This window comes from Elephas maximus, chromosome 5 (assembly GCF_024166365.1).
Source record: "Elephas maximus indicus isolate mEleMax1 chromosome 5, mEleMax1 primary haplotype, whole genome shotgun sequence".
In the NCBI taxonomy this organism is placed as follows: domain Eukaryota; kingdom Metazoa; phylum Chordata; class Mammalia; order Proboscidea; family Elephantidae; genus Elephas; species Elephas maximus.
This window is the reverse complement of record NC_064823.1, coordinates 98,393,451-98,405,553: the sequence shown is the minus strand read 5'-3', so window position 1 is coordinate 98,405,553 and position 12,103 is coordinate 98,393,451. Positions and strand designations below refer to the sequence as shown.

At 35.1% G+C, this 12,103-nt stretch overlaps 1 protein-coding gene across 12 annotated transcripts in view; it reads left to right on the top strand.

Annotated features, from left to right (window-relative positions):
• The window catches only part of ADGRL3 (adhesion G protein-coupled receptor L3), a 945,099-nt gene that overhangs the window by 780,843 nt on the left and 152,153 nt on the right, over positions 1 to 12,103 (top strand). For 10 of the 12 annotated variants that reach the window (XM_049886210.1, XM_049886209.1, XM_049886206.1 and 7 more), the window contains 2 exons: positions 5,995 to 6,180; positions 9,292 to 9,330. In XM_049886210.1, the coding sequence (XP_049742167.1) occupies positions 5,995 to 6,180; positions 9,292 to 9,330 (225 nt within the window). The remainder of the gene's footprint in view (positions 1 to 5,994; positions 6,181 to 9,291; positions 9,331 to 12,103) is intronic. The other 2 variants (XM_049886208.1, XM_049886207.1) reach the window with 1 other exon arrangement.

The window sequence follows — 12,103 nt, the reverse complement described above, 5'->3', positions numbered from 1 at the left end:
GGTTTGTAGGTGAGTGCATCCTGGGGAATGAGGCACCTCCTTTTGGCTTTATTTTGCCTCTGGCAATTCCTGCGAACATTGAGGGAAAGAATACTGGCCTGGGTATATTGATAGTTGAGCTATGGTGGGCAAGTCACTTACCTCTGGATCAGTTTCCCCATCTATAAAATGGAGTAGATCAACCTCCAACCTTTTGGTTAGCAGCCAAGCGTGTTAACCATTTGCACCGCACAGGGACTTCTAAATTCCCATAGTCCTTTGTATTTATTGCTACAAGTCAACCTGTGACCTTGGGCAAATAATAGCTTTGTGCCTCAGTGTCCTCGTCTGAATAATGGACATCATAAAGGTATCCACACCCTAGGGCTATTGTGAACATTAAAAGGATAATACTGATCAAGAATTTAGCATAGCGTCTGGGCCACAGTGAGGATGTGATAAATAGTAACTATTACTCTTAAGTTTTAGGTCTCATCATTTATCGCTCTTATCAAAGTCACATCATCAGTGGACAAACACGAACACAACTTTCTCTGCTCATGTAATTCATATACTTGTTCTCTTCCTATTAGTTACTCTAAGAGTACTAGCTATTATTCATTAGAGGGATGAGAATAAGCAAAAATGGTTTTAACTTGCAAAGTGTTTGAAGTGACACCACTTTTTGACTACAAGAACATAGTGGGACAGGTTACTAAGGGATATTAGGAAATTTCTGCCCCAAAATTCTTTAAAAAAAAACTAGACACAGCTTTGTCAAGAAGAGTCTTATGTATGAGATCAAATGGACAATAGTTACTCTAAAGCATAGATGAGAATGTTGGGGGGCAGTGAGACCAAGTTAATGGAAATGGAACAACTAGGATGGAAACAATGAGAATGCTGACACAATGTGAAGAATGTAACCAGTGTCACTGAACATCACGTGTAGAAATTGTTGAAAGGGCACCTATTTTGCTGTGTATAAAAGATTTTAAAAATGGGGTAGATCATTAATTTTGTTATTTCAATAATACTCGCTCAGTGAATGTCAGGTCCCATTATGGACAGCAAGTATACACAGGTAAATTAGTCAGGATGCTTACTTTAGCTGAAAAAAGCAAACTTTATGTTTGCATTGTCTTTAAGAAATGAATCTTTTATTCATTATTTTTTTTTCTCCCTCCAGTCAGGCCAGGAGGGAAAAAGCAGTCAAAGAATCTTGATGGTCTCAGACTCACGAATGAATACAGACCACTTATACACTGATAAAGTTACAGATTAAATTGTGTGTGGGGAGGGGAATAAAGGATGGATTACATTTCACTGGAGAAAATGTAAGCTTTTAAAGTCAGGATATCATGAAGAAATTTTTGCCAAAAAATCTAGCCAGTGTACTTTCATAATGATGAGATGTAATGAAAACCGTATGTTGCACAGAAAGGGACCTTTACCCCCAACAATTGATAGATAATTAGGTAGATAAGTGGATGGATGGATGGATGGATGGATGGATGGATGGATGGATGGATGGATGGATGGATGGATGGATGGATGGATGGATGGATGGATGGATGGATGGATGGATGGATGAAAGATAGATAGATAGATAGATAGATAGATAGATAGATAGATAGATAGATAGATAGATAGATAGATAGATAGATAGATAGATAGATAGATAGATAGACAGACAGGCAGATCAACATTATCTATCTGATTTTACATCTCCCATACCCTTACTGCTAGAATATGAGCTTCTTGAGAGCAAGAACTGTAAGTTTCATCTTTATTTCCTCAGGAAATAACAAGTGTTTAAGTGACTGTTGAATGAAAAAAATGTTTTTGCTATAATATATTCAATTTTAAGGTAAAGTGAGGGTTAGAAAGAATAATGTTATACCAATTTTAATTTAGCTTTAAATACACCCTTCTCATATTTTTACTGTAAACATTTTTATAATATATATTTCAATTTTTTCTTACAACTTCCTTCTGAGCTCATAAGGAAGACTTTTTTTTTAAGAGAAATATATATCAGTTATTCATAGTAGCATTATTTGAGTCAGTGAGGCATTGGTCATTCAGTGGTAGAATTCTCACTTTACATACAAGACACCTGAGTTTGCTCCCCTGTCATTGCACTGCCCATTTGACAGTGGAAGCTTATGTGTTGCTATGAAGTTGAACAAGTTTCAGCATAGCTTACAGACTGAGACTAACTAGAAGAAAGACCTGCTTGATATACTTCCAAACATCAGCCAGCCAATGAAAGCTGTATGAATGTCAATGGTCCAATTTGCAATCCATCCTAGGGTGGTGTGGGACTGGGCAGCACTTCCCTCATTGTACGTGGAGTCACCATGAGTTGGGGGCTGGCCTGATGGCAGCTAACAACAACAATATTTGGGTCAAGAAACCTTCATAAGGAAGACATTTGAATTATACATGCCTGTACTCTTGCTGAGGGCTACTTTTAATAGATGCCTATTTCATGGTTTATGGAAATATCTGTTCATAGATAGGTAAAAACTTATGTTTGAACATTGAGTTTCAGAGTTTGTAGTGTTAGATTTATTCTTCATAAATACACATCTATTGAGTGCTAAAATTCATCTACTATTTTTAGAAAATCCACTAATAATTTTCCATATTTCACTCATTGTTTTACAAAACTGCACTATCTACTATTGACACTTATATAGGCAACTAAATCTTCATCATTATCTTTTATAGTGAGAATCATTTTGTTTTGACAATAAGTCATCCGTCATCCATATTTTCAATTTTTTCCTCCTGAGCATTAAAAAGCCCCAAACCATTGCCATTGAGTTGATTCTGACTCACAGCAACCCTATAGGTTAAAAAAAAACTTTTTAAATTTTTACATAAGGGGGTTATATAGGCCTTCCTTCCACCTTATCATCTCCCACTCAAATATAATAATTAATACTGAAAGTTATGCTTGTACAACCCCACGGTGGTGGGGGGGGAGGAGAAATACAGTTACAAGGGAAAATTTCAATGCTGTTAGTTCTTATGTTTCTCTACTTGATATTTTGCTCTGGATAATTTTTATTGATAGATATAATGATAGCCAGTACTTGCATCCCTAGCTTTAAAGATACGGTTACAAAGAAAACATATTGCTTTTTTCAGTACACTTCAAACTTTTTTCACCATGGCCCATTAAAGTGGATCAAAGACCCTGGAGTCCACCTGCTCTGCCTGTTTTGAATAGAAAAAGTATCAGTTGGTAACAAAGAAGTAGAAGGAAGTAAAATAATAATGATAATACCAGCAACAAACAGTTGAGTCACTGGGGGGGTGTAAATAATTAATGGACTTGACTGCTAACTGAAAGGTTGGAGGTTCAGTCTACCCAGATGCACCTTGTTAGAAAGGCCTGGCAATCTATTTCCAAAAAATTAGCCATTGAAAACCTTGTAGAACGCAGTACTACTCTGACTCACATGGGGCTCCGTGAGTTGGGGTAGACTCATAGCGACTGGTTTTAACCAAACAATTACACAAGAACAGAATAGTAAAGAAATAAAGCAATAGTAATTCCACAAACATGTTGATCATCTCAATAGCAGAGATTGAAAACTACAACAAATGCAAGTTACTGTGAATGTTGCATTGGTTAAAAGAGTGTCCCTCTGGAAAATTGTTTTTAGCTGTAAGAGTTTTACATAGATACCAAGTAATTTTATCATGCATCCAGACTTCTTGATGAAATACTGAGTTTGAATTCTTCGTAAAATGCTAACATCTCATTTATTTAATTAATGGATACTGAATTTTAGCAGTCATTAATTGATTTAGTAGATTACAAATCAATGACTCTAAATTGTGTGCAAAAATTGAAATGTATGCATTATAATCACATTTGTATCACTTTGTCACCATTTTGAAGAACTTTTATCACCCACCAGTGCACCAAGAATGCTACTTTGATCTACATTGAATTTGTTACCTACTTTCCCTTGAACACCATAAGTGTTTTCCATTAGATTCTTACGGGTGTCTTATATATACAGACCCTAACCATAGTTTACACATTTACTATGCTCAGTGTGGTTTTTATAAAAACTTTTTGAAAAGTATTAATTATACAATAGTATATTAATATATTCTTCTTATAATATATTAATATATCCATTTTACAAAATTTAGACATTACAGATAAGGATTTCTCTTTTGATTCCCATCTTTCAAAGTTTGTTCTACATGTTTAAATATATATACATATATATAATAAACACAAAATATTTTATATAACAGATTTATTTTTACAGGCACCATGTTTATATGTTACTACATAGTTGATACTTCATAAATAGCATGTTTATATATATTTATAAATAGTATTTGCATTTATTTTAATGCAAAAGTTCATCTTAGAGATTTATATTAACATTGATCTTATCCATACTTTTAAACTGTTGCATAATATTCCACAGTATTTGGGTTTATGGCTATGAGTCAGCAGTTTTATGCAATCATATTCCATTCTGTTTTCTGTCATAAACAAGCTGGAATGAATATCTTTGAAGATCTCTCTTTGTATATCCATGGAATTACTTCTTTAGGTTGAAATGATAAGAGAAATCCCTGGGTTATAAGATCTTCACATTTCAAAGTTTGATAGAGATGGTAATTTGTTCCTTAGAGGCACTATACAAAATACACATCCTACCAGCATTTGATGTTACCAGACTTTTTTGAATTCAGCTTTTTTCTGTACACTTGAGGATTATAAAGAATTTAGATGTTCCAGTCCCTTCAGTTTATTCATTTGTTTCTTTAACATGCAATCTTACTACACGTACTCATTAAGCATCGTGAGTAGACGGTGATAACCTGTTTGACTAAGAGCTTTAGTTATGCTCCTGATTACCCATTAGGTAGATGGAATTACAAAGACAGTCTCCTGTCTGTGATCCTAGATTCTATATTGGACTACCTGAAAAAAAAAAGAAAAGAAACCAGTCCCGAACTAATGACACTATATTTAAAAACCAATGGACACAGGATAAAGTTTGGAAAGATTCACATCAAACCCTTAACACTCATGATCTTTGGGAAACTGGAATATAAAGGCAAAAGAAGAGACAGCCATTATTTTTACATTGCACACAAACTTGTTTTAGTTTATTAGTTTAAAAAAAGAGCCTAATAACTTGGAAAAAATACACTTATTTACCATGAGGGCACCTTTTTGTTGTTGCTGTTGTTTTGTTTGGCTTTGCTTTTAGTTTCCTATACCTTCCTTAGAAATTAATATACATTCCTATCTTATTGCTACCTACCAGCCCTACCTAGAGCTATCAAATTCATTCAAATGAACATGAGGTATTAATCTTAACCTCTTTTAATATCTCTGGAATGTTGACAACTTGATATATCCTTGTAGAACATACTTGAAAAACCAGCCTGTGGTTTTAAAAAAGGAAAATGCCAGAAACTAAGAGTAGTTTGCTACCCAGTGTATGTATGTATCATTATGTTAGTAATAAGAAGAAACCCACTTTGAAAAGCAAGGACTTTATTTTGGATAAAATTTTCACAGAGTTTAGCAGCTGGTCAGTTCTAATTGTGAACTAAATGCTAAACTCGGCACAATGGAAAATTTGTGCTTCTCTATGTAAATTTAGAATATGGTTGGGGATTCATTACACACACTCATCAAAGTACAAATTAAAAATTCACAGAGAATATAATAAAGCCAATCTTAGGCTTAAGCACCCAAATGGATAATTAAACTAAAAATAATTTTTGGAACTAAAGCTTCTTAGGAGGAGCTTCCTAAAATATGAATTTAAAGCCAGGTTTTGAAGAAAAAGATGGATAAGAAGGAAAAATTGGGAAATATATTCCAGGTAAAAATGGAGTTTAATAACGACTTTTTACTTTTGTGATTATGACATACATGCAAAATAGTTGTCAAGAGACTCATACAATTACTAATATAAAATCTCTTTCTTTTTTATTCCATTTTCAAAATTACAGTTGAAATCTGGAGAGACAGCTGCCAACATTGCTAGAGAACTTGCTGAACAGACAAGAAATCATTTGAATGCCGGGGACATCACCTACTCAGTCCGTGCCATGGATCAGCTAGTCGGCCTCCTAGATGTACAGCTCCGGAACTTGACCCCAGGAGGAAAAGACAGTGCTGCACGCAGTTTGAATAAGGTAAGAGCCTCAAGTTATATATATCTCTAAAGTTGTAATAAAATTCATGAGAATTCTCCACTTAATTTTCCTTTCTACAGAACCAGGGTATTCTAAAGAAAATCACTAGTTATACTCAATTCTTGTTATATTCAGTTCATTTCATTACTTCACTATAATAGCGATATTATTTGACTTTTAATCTAGGAAATAACAAGAATCTCGCCATAAATATTTTGAATATATACTTTTATTTCCAGTTACTTTTTTTTTTGTATGATATATTATGACAGGGTTAACATGGATAAATGCAATTTATTTTGTCTTCTTGTTGCTCAAACCTTTGTATCAAAAATGTGACAGTAAGATATCAAATTAACAAGTAGAGATTTAGAAATTGAGCAGCAATGAGAAGGAATGTTAATTAATAATCTATTCTATGTAGATGTAAGAAATGGGATAATTTAATCTAATTAATATTACTTTTTAAAAATCAAGAAAACCCCCTCCGCCCCCCAAAGAAAACTTTGCCGTGGAGTCAATTCCCACTCACAGCAACCCTATAGGACACAGTAGAACTGCCACATAGAGTTTCCAAGGAGCGCCTGGTGGATTCAAACTGCCGACCTTTTGTTTAGCAACCATAGCTCTTAACCACTACACCACCAGGGTTTCCAGAAATCAAGGGGAGGGTGCATTTTTAAGTTACTTAGATTTTATACCACTAGCATTGAAACTTGAAAAGTTTAGGTATTTTTCAGTAAATTTTAATAGCGAATAATGAAAAGAACTCATTTTCTTCTATGTTAAGGACCAATATATTTAATTGCCAAAATAAGTAATGATATAATTTTCAAGAACAAATAGAATTTATTTATGTAACAAACTATCACAGGGTGAGTAACTCTCATGGGGAAAGGATGTTAGAATTGCTCCCATAGAATGATGTGTTCAGTGAATGGCATTTTTGCAGTAGAATTGATCAATAATTTACAGTGGATTTAGGGGCCGACTATTCCAAAAGTTTTACTACTTAAAAATGCAGTAATTAGGCAATGACAAACTCAACTTTCTCTCTAGAATTCACTAAATACACATGCCCCTTTAGAGTGAAAATGGACTTTGCAGAGTGGCTTTTTAATAGATTTAGTTCTTCCATGTCCTGTTGAGGTAAGAGTTTCACTCATCAAGATAGAAGAAATTTTTTTTTTTTTTAAATAATGATTGTTCAAAAGCCAGATCTTTTATCAGGTAAATACAGTTTTTCCTGCAATTTCAACCTCAGAGAACAGATACAGTTTTATCTACTAGATATGTTATTACAAATTTTTCTTGCAAAGCATAAAGGAGTTATTTTTATCACTTATGCCTCTGAGAGAAGCACAAGTAAGCCCCTGATAGATTATAATCCACAATTGCCTGTATAATCTGGGCATGCTGTGATTGTAATGTGTTATTGCCCAGGCTGACTGGATGCTGTTAGTGAATATTGCGGCTAGCTATTGTTATCATAATGCACTGGGAGTGGTAATTTCTATTAATGTTACATATCCATAACATGACTTATTATAGCAATACTTTGTATCTTTATTTAAAAATGGTATTGATGTCTGACAATATCAGGTAAAGCTGGCAATTAATGTCACATTCTAACTGGCTATACAGCTAATCAGCTCGCCTCCTCTGAATATCAAATAACTATATAATAGGCAAATTTCCATTTGTGACGCTTTTTAATGCTCTCTTTTGTTTCCCATTTGTCTCTTTTCAATTGTTTATATAATGTGGGTTGTCATGTGTTACTTTGCATGATGGGGTAAGGAGATGGGAGGGCAAAGGTTATTCATATGCTTGCTGGCTTGCTGTCATTTTCCCACTATTTCCTGAAGCAGCTATAACCATTCGGATTTGCAAAGTCAACTCTGTACAAATCAATTGTGCTCCACATTGAAATTCTGGAAGTTTAAAGTCCTGCAAAACCAAGATGCGAGTCAGTGATCCAAATGACAGCCCTGGCAATTTACTTGCACTCATTTCTCGATTAATTCTTTAGGGGAGTAACTGCTGTATGTTCATTGAAGAATGCATGAATTAAAGTTGGAAAAGTATTAGCCACACAAAAGGCATCAGAGTAACTGCTTCTTAAAGTTGAGTAATTTTCTCCTTCAATAGCCAAGGCTACTGAAAGAGAGAATAAATAAATAAATAAATAAATAAATACGGGAAAGGAGGGAAACCACAATCTAATTTATAAAATTTGGATATTATTTATTTAAATATGGCAAATAAACAATTATTAATTACTCATTTTATCACCTGGGGAAAATGTTTGGTACTGAATATGAGTTTTGTCACCCTATTGTCCAGAAAACATCGTTGTGTATGCAAAATACAAACAAACAAAAGCTGTCTTTTTTTATTCTGCAAACATTAAAAAAATGCATTTTAGTGAGGTTTTTTTGTTTGTGTTTTTTTTTTTTTTGGTGGACACAGTCAAAAGATTTTTTTTTTTTTTTTTTAGGAAATAAAACAGTGATAAATCAGGAGATTAGTTACATTCTTTTAAGCAGAAATTATTTATCTCTTTGTATTTGTCCCTGAGAATTAGTCATAATAAATGAGTAGTCTCATTTTCCTGATAAATAGAATTTTTTGTATTTATGAACATATGGTTTGTGGTGCACATAAAGTGCCTATATAATCTAAACCACAATCTTCCATCTTTGAAAAATGGGCTGAGCATATTTGACATAAATTACTTAACTTCATATGCTTTCATTTGTGGCCCATGAATTAATAATAACTAACCTGATGTGAAATGGACCATTTAAAGTGAATGAAGTATATTGATTTTTACTAATCTCTACTAAATGTATTCCAAGATTTCTTTCCATCATTAACAGCTTTATGCCATCCACTTATCACGCGGGTTGTCTGGAAGGGGCCTTGGCGACTATTTTCCAAGCCATTGCTTATGTATTGCTGCTGCCTAGCTTTCATCCTCTTCTAGAAAGTAGAACACAAAAAAACAAGGTGCTTTGTGTAGATTTGTTCTTTTATTTTCCTTGTTTTCTTCTGTCACTAACTTGTTTTTTCTATTCTGTGTTTAATCTGCTGTCTTAATGGATTCAGCTTCAGAAAAGAGAGCGCTCTTGCAGAGCCTATGTCCAGGTACTTTCTGCGTTTTTATAAATGTGTTAAGTTGTTGAATTGCCTCTGTTAGTGATAGTATGTATGTGTACCTGATAGAAAATGATGATGTAACATATTAACTAAAGGAATTTCAGGAAAGACTTGAAGGGTGGGAATGGAAAAACCTAAGAATGAGTATGAGCTAAAAAGAAATTTGATGGGCCAATGTTCTGTTAAACAAGAGGAACACAGACTAGAAGGAGATGTAACTTGAGGTATGAACACTGTGGTCATTACTAAGGGGTGAGTTGGGTATAATATATAAATACTTGAATTCTTCATAGAGATGGGTATGAAAGCATTTCATTCGTGCATGGGGTCAACCAATATTTGAGTAGCAAGTCATTCAGAAATGACAGTCAAGTTCATATATGACAACAAATAGTCTATGATACTTACAATATCATGCTTCTGTACCGAAATAAAACTGTTTATTGGCTTGAGATACACTTGTGACTGTCTTACTCTCTTGCTCATTGAAAACATAGTAATCCCACTGTAAATGTAATTTTTATTCAGCTAACATGTTCTAATTTGTTTTTAAGCAAAGCTAAAATTATTCCTGTGTTTATTGGATCTGTGTGAAAAAGAACAATCTCCAGAAGAAAGCTTTACGGCTCTTTTACAAGAAGTAAAGTAGGGAGGGAGGAACAGAGGAAGGAACAATGGAGGAAATGAAAAAATACTAAAGAGTATGACTGTAAATTTTATTCTCTATGTGTACATATCATAGCATTTTTACACTTGATGCTAGCCAAAAAACAGAACCAAATCATAGCGTTTTTAAAGGGGAAGATCAACTGCAATTATAAAGAAAAATGCCCTTGAGAACCACAGTTATTACTTATCAGATTGGAAGTCCAGAAAATAAACCGTATCAGTTTATTCACATGTGAACATAATAATGGAGACATTGACTTTTACTAACCAAAACCCTTAAGTGGTTGTTGATGTTAGCTATTGTCAAGTCAGCTCTTGACTCATGCTGACTGTGTGCAAAATGGAACAAAACACTGCTCAGCTGCTCAGCTCTACACCATCCCCATGATCAATTGCAGATCAAACCATTGTGATCTGTAGGGTTTTCACTGGCTGATTCTTGGAAGTAGATCACCAAGGCTTTCTTCATAGTCCATCTTAGTCTGGAAGCTTCACTAAAACCTGTTCAGCCTCATAAAAATACAAACTAAAACCATTACCTTGAAATTGATTCCAACTTATGGTGACACCATGTGTTACAGAGTAGAACTGCTCTTTAGGGGTTTTGGGCTGTAATTTTTATAGAAGCAGATCATCAGGTCTTTCTTTCATGACACCACTAGGTGGATTCAAACCACCAACCTTTACCAAAAAAACCAAACCAAACCCAGTGCCGTCGAGTCGATTCCAACTCATAGCGACCCTATAGGACAGAGTAGAACTGCCCCATAGAGTTTCCAAGGAGCGCCTGGCGGATTCAAACTCTTGGTTAGCAGCTGTAGCACTTAACCAACCACACCACCAGGGTTTCCACCAACCTTTAGGTTAGTAAAAAACAAACCCATTTCGTCAATTCTGACTCCTAGTAACCCAATAGGACAGAGTAGAACCACCCCATAGGGTTTCTAAGGAGCAGCTGGTGGATTTGAACTGCGGGCCTTTTGGTTAGCAGCTGAGCTCTTAGTCCCTGTGCCACCGGGGCTCTGGGGTTTGGTTAGTAGTTGAGCACAAATCATTTGTGCCACCTGAGTTCAACATCATAGCAACTCAACCCACCACAGACAGATGGGCGATAGCTGTGCATGAGGCATGTTGGCCTGGAATATTAGACTGATGTAAATACAAATATTAGTTTATTCACTTATACTTTTCCAATGATCTAAATACTCACACCCACTATCCTTGTGGGTAGTCTAGAACTGGGAATTGAATTTACAGTCAGGAAGTGACTTCCCGTTGCCGTCGAGTCCATTCCCACTCATAGTGACCCTATAGAACAGAGTAGAACTGCCCCATAGAGTTTCCAAGGAGCGCCTGGTGTTTTCGAACTGCTGACCTTTTGGTTAGCAACCGTAGCTCTTAACCACTACATCACCAGGGTTTCCAGAAATGACTTAAAAGAAAAAAAAAAAAAAATCCGTTGCCATGGAGTCGATTCCGACTCATAGCGACTCTACAGGACGGAGTAGAACTGCCCCATAGAGTTTCCAAGGAGTGCCTGGTGGATTTGAACTGCCAACCTTCTGGTTAGCATTTGTAGCTCTTAACCACTGTGCCACCAGGGTTTCCAGAAGCAACTTTGTAAGTTTAAAATTACAGAAAAAGGAGCTAGATGGCCTTGAGGGAGAGCTTGTTCGAGTTGTAAAAAGCACAATAAAATTTTTAATGAATGGAGACATGTGTTTTTCCCAGCCATAGTCGTTTTCTTAATTCTGGCTTGTAAATTATTTTTCTCTCTAAATTTGATTGTGAACAAGACAAATCCCTGCACTAGGATTTTACCATCTAGGGAACGTACTGATTAATACTAACTTCTGAGGAGTTAAAATACTGCTGAGTAGAATCACCTTTCTTTTGACATACTCTCATCCTGGGAATGCATACTCATCATCTTGATTGGAGTCAGGAGATCCAAGCAAGTCACCTGGGTAATGCAGGAACATAATACAAATGGTCCTGTGGATCAGTTAGACCAAACCTGTCCATTGCATGTTGATTCTTACTAGTTTTACTCTCAGAAAGCAATTTAAAAAATAGAATGAAAACCTAAAAT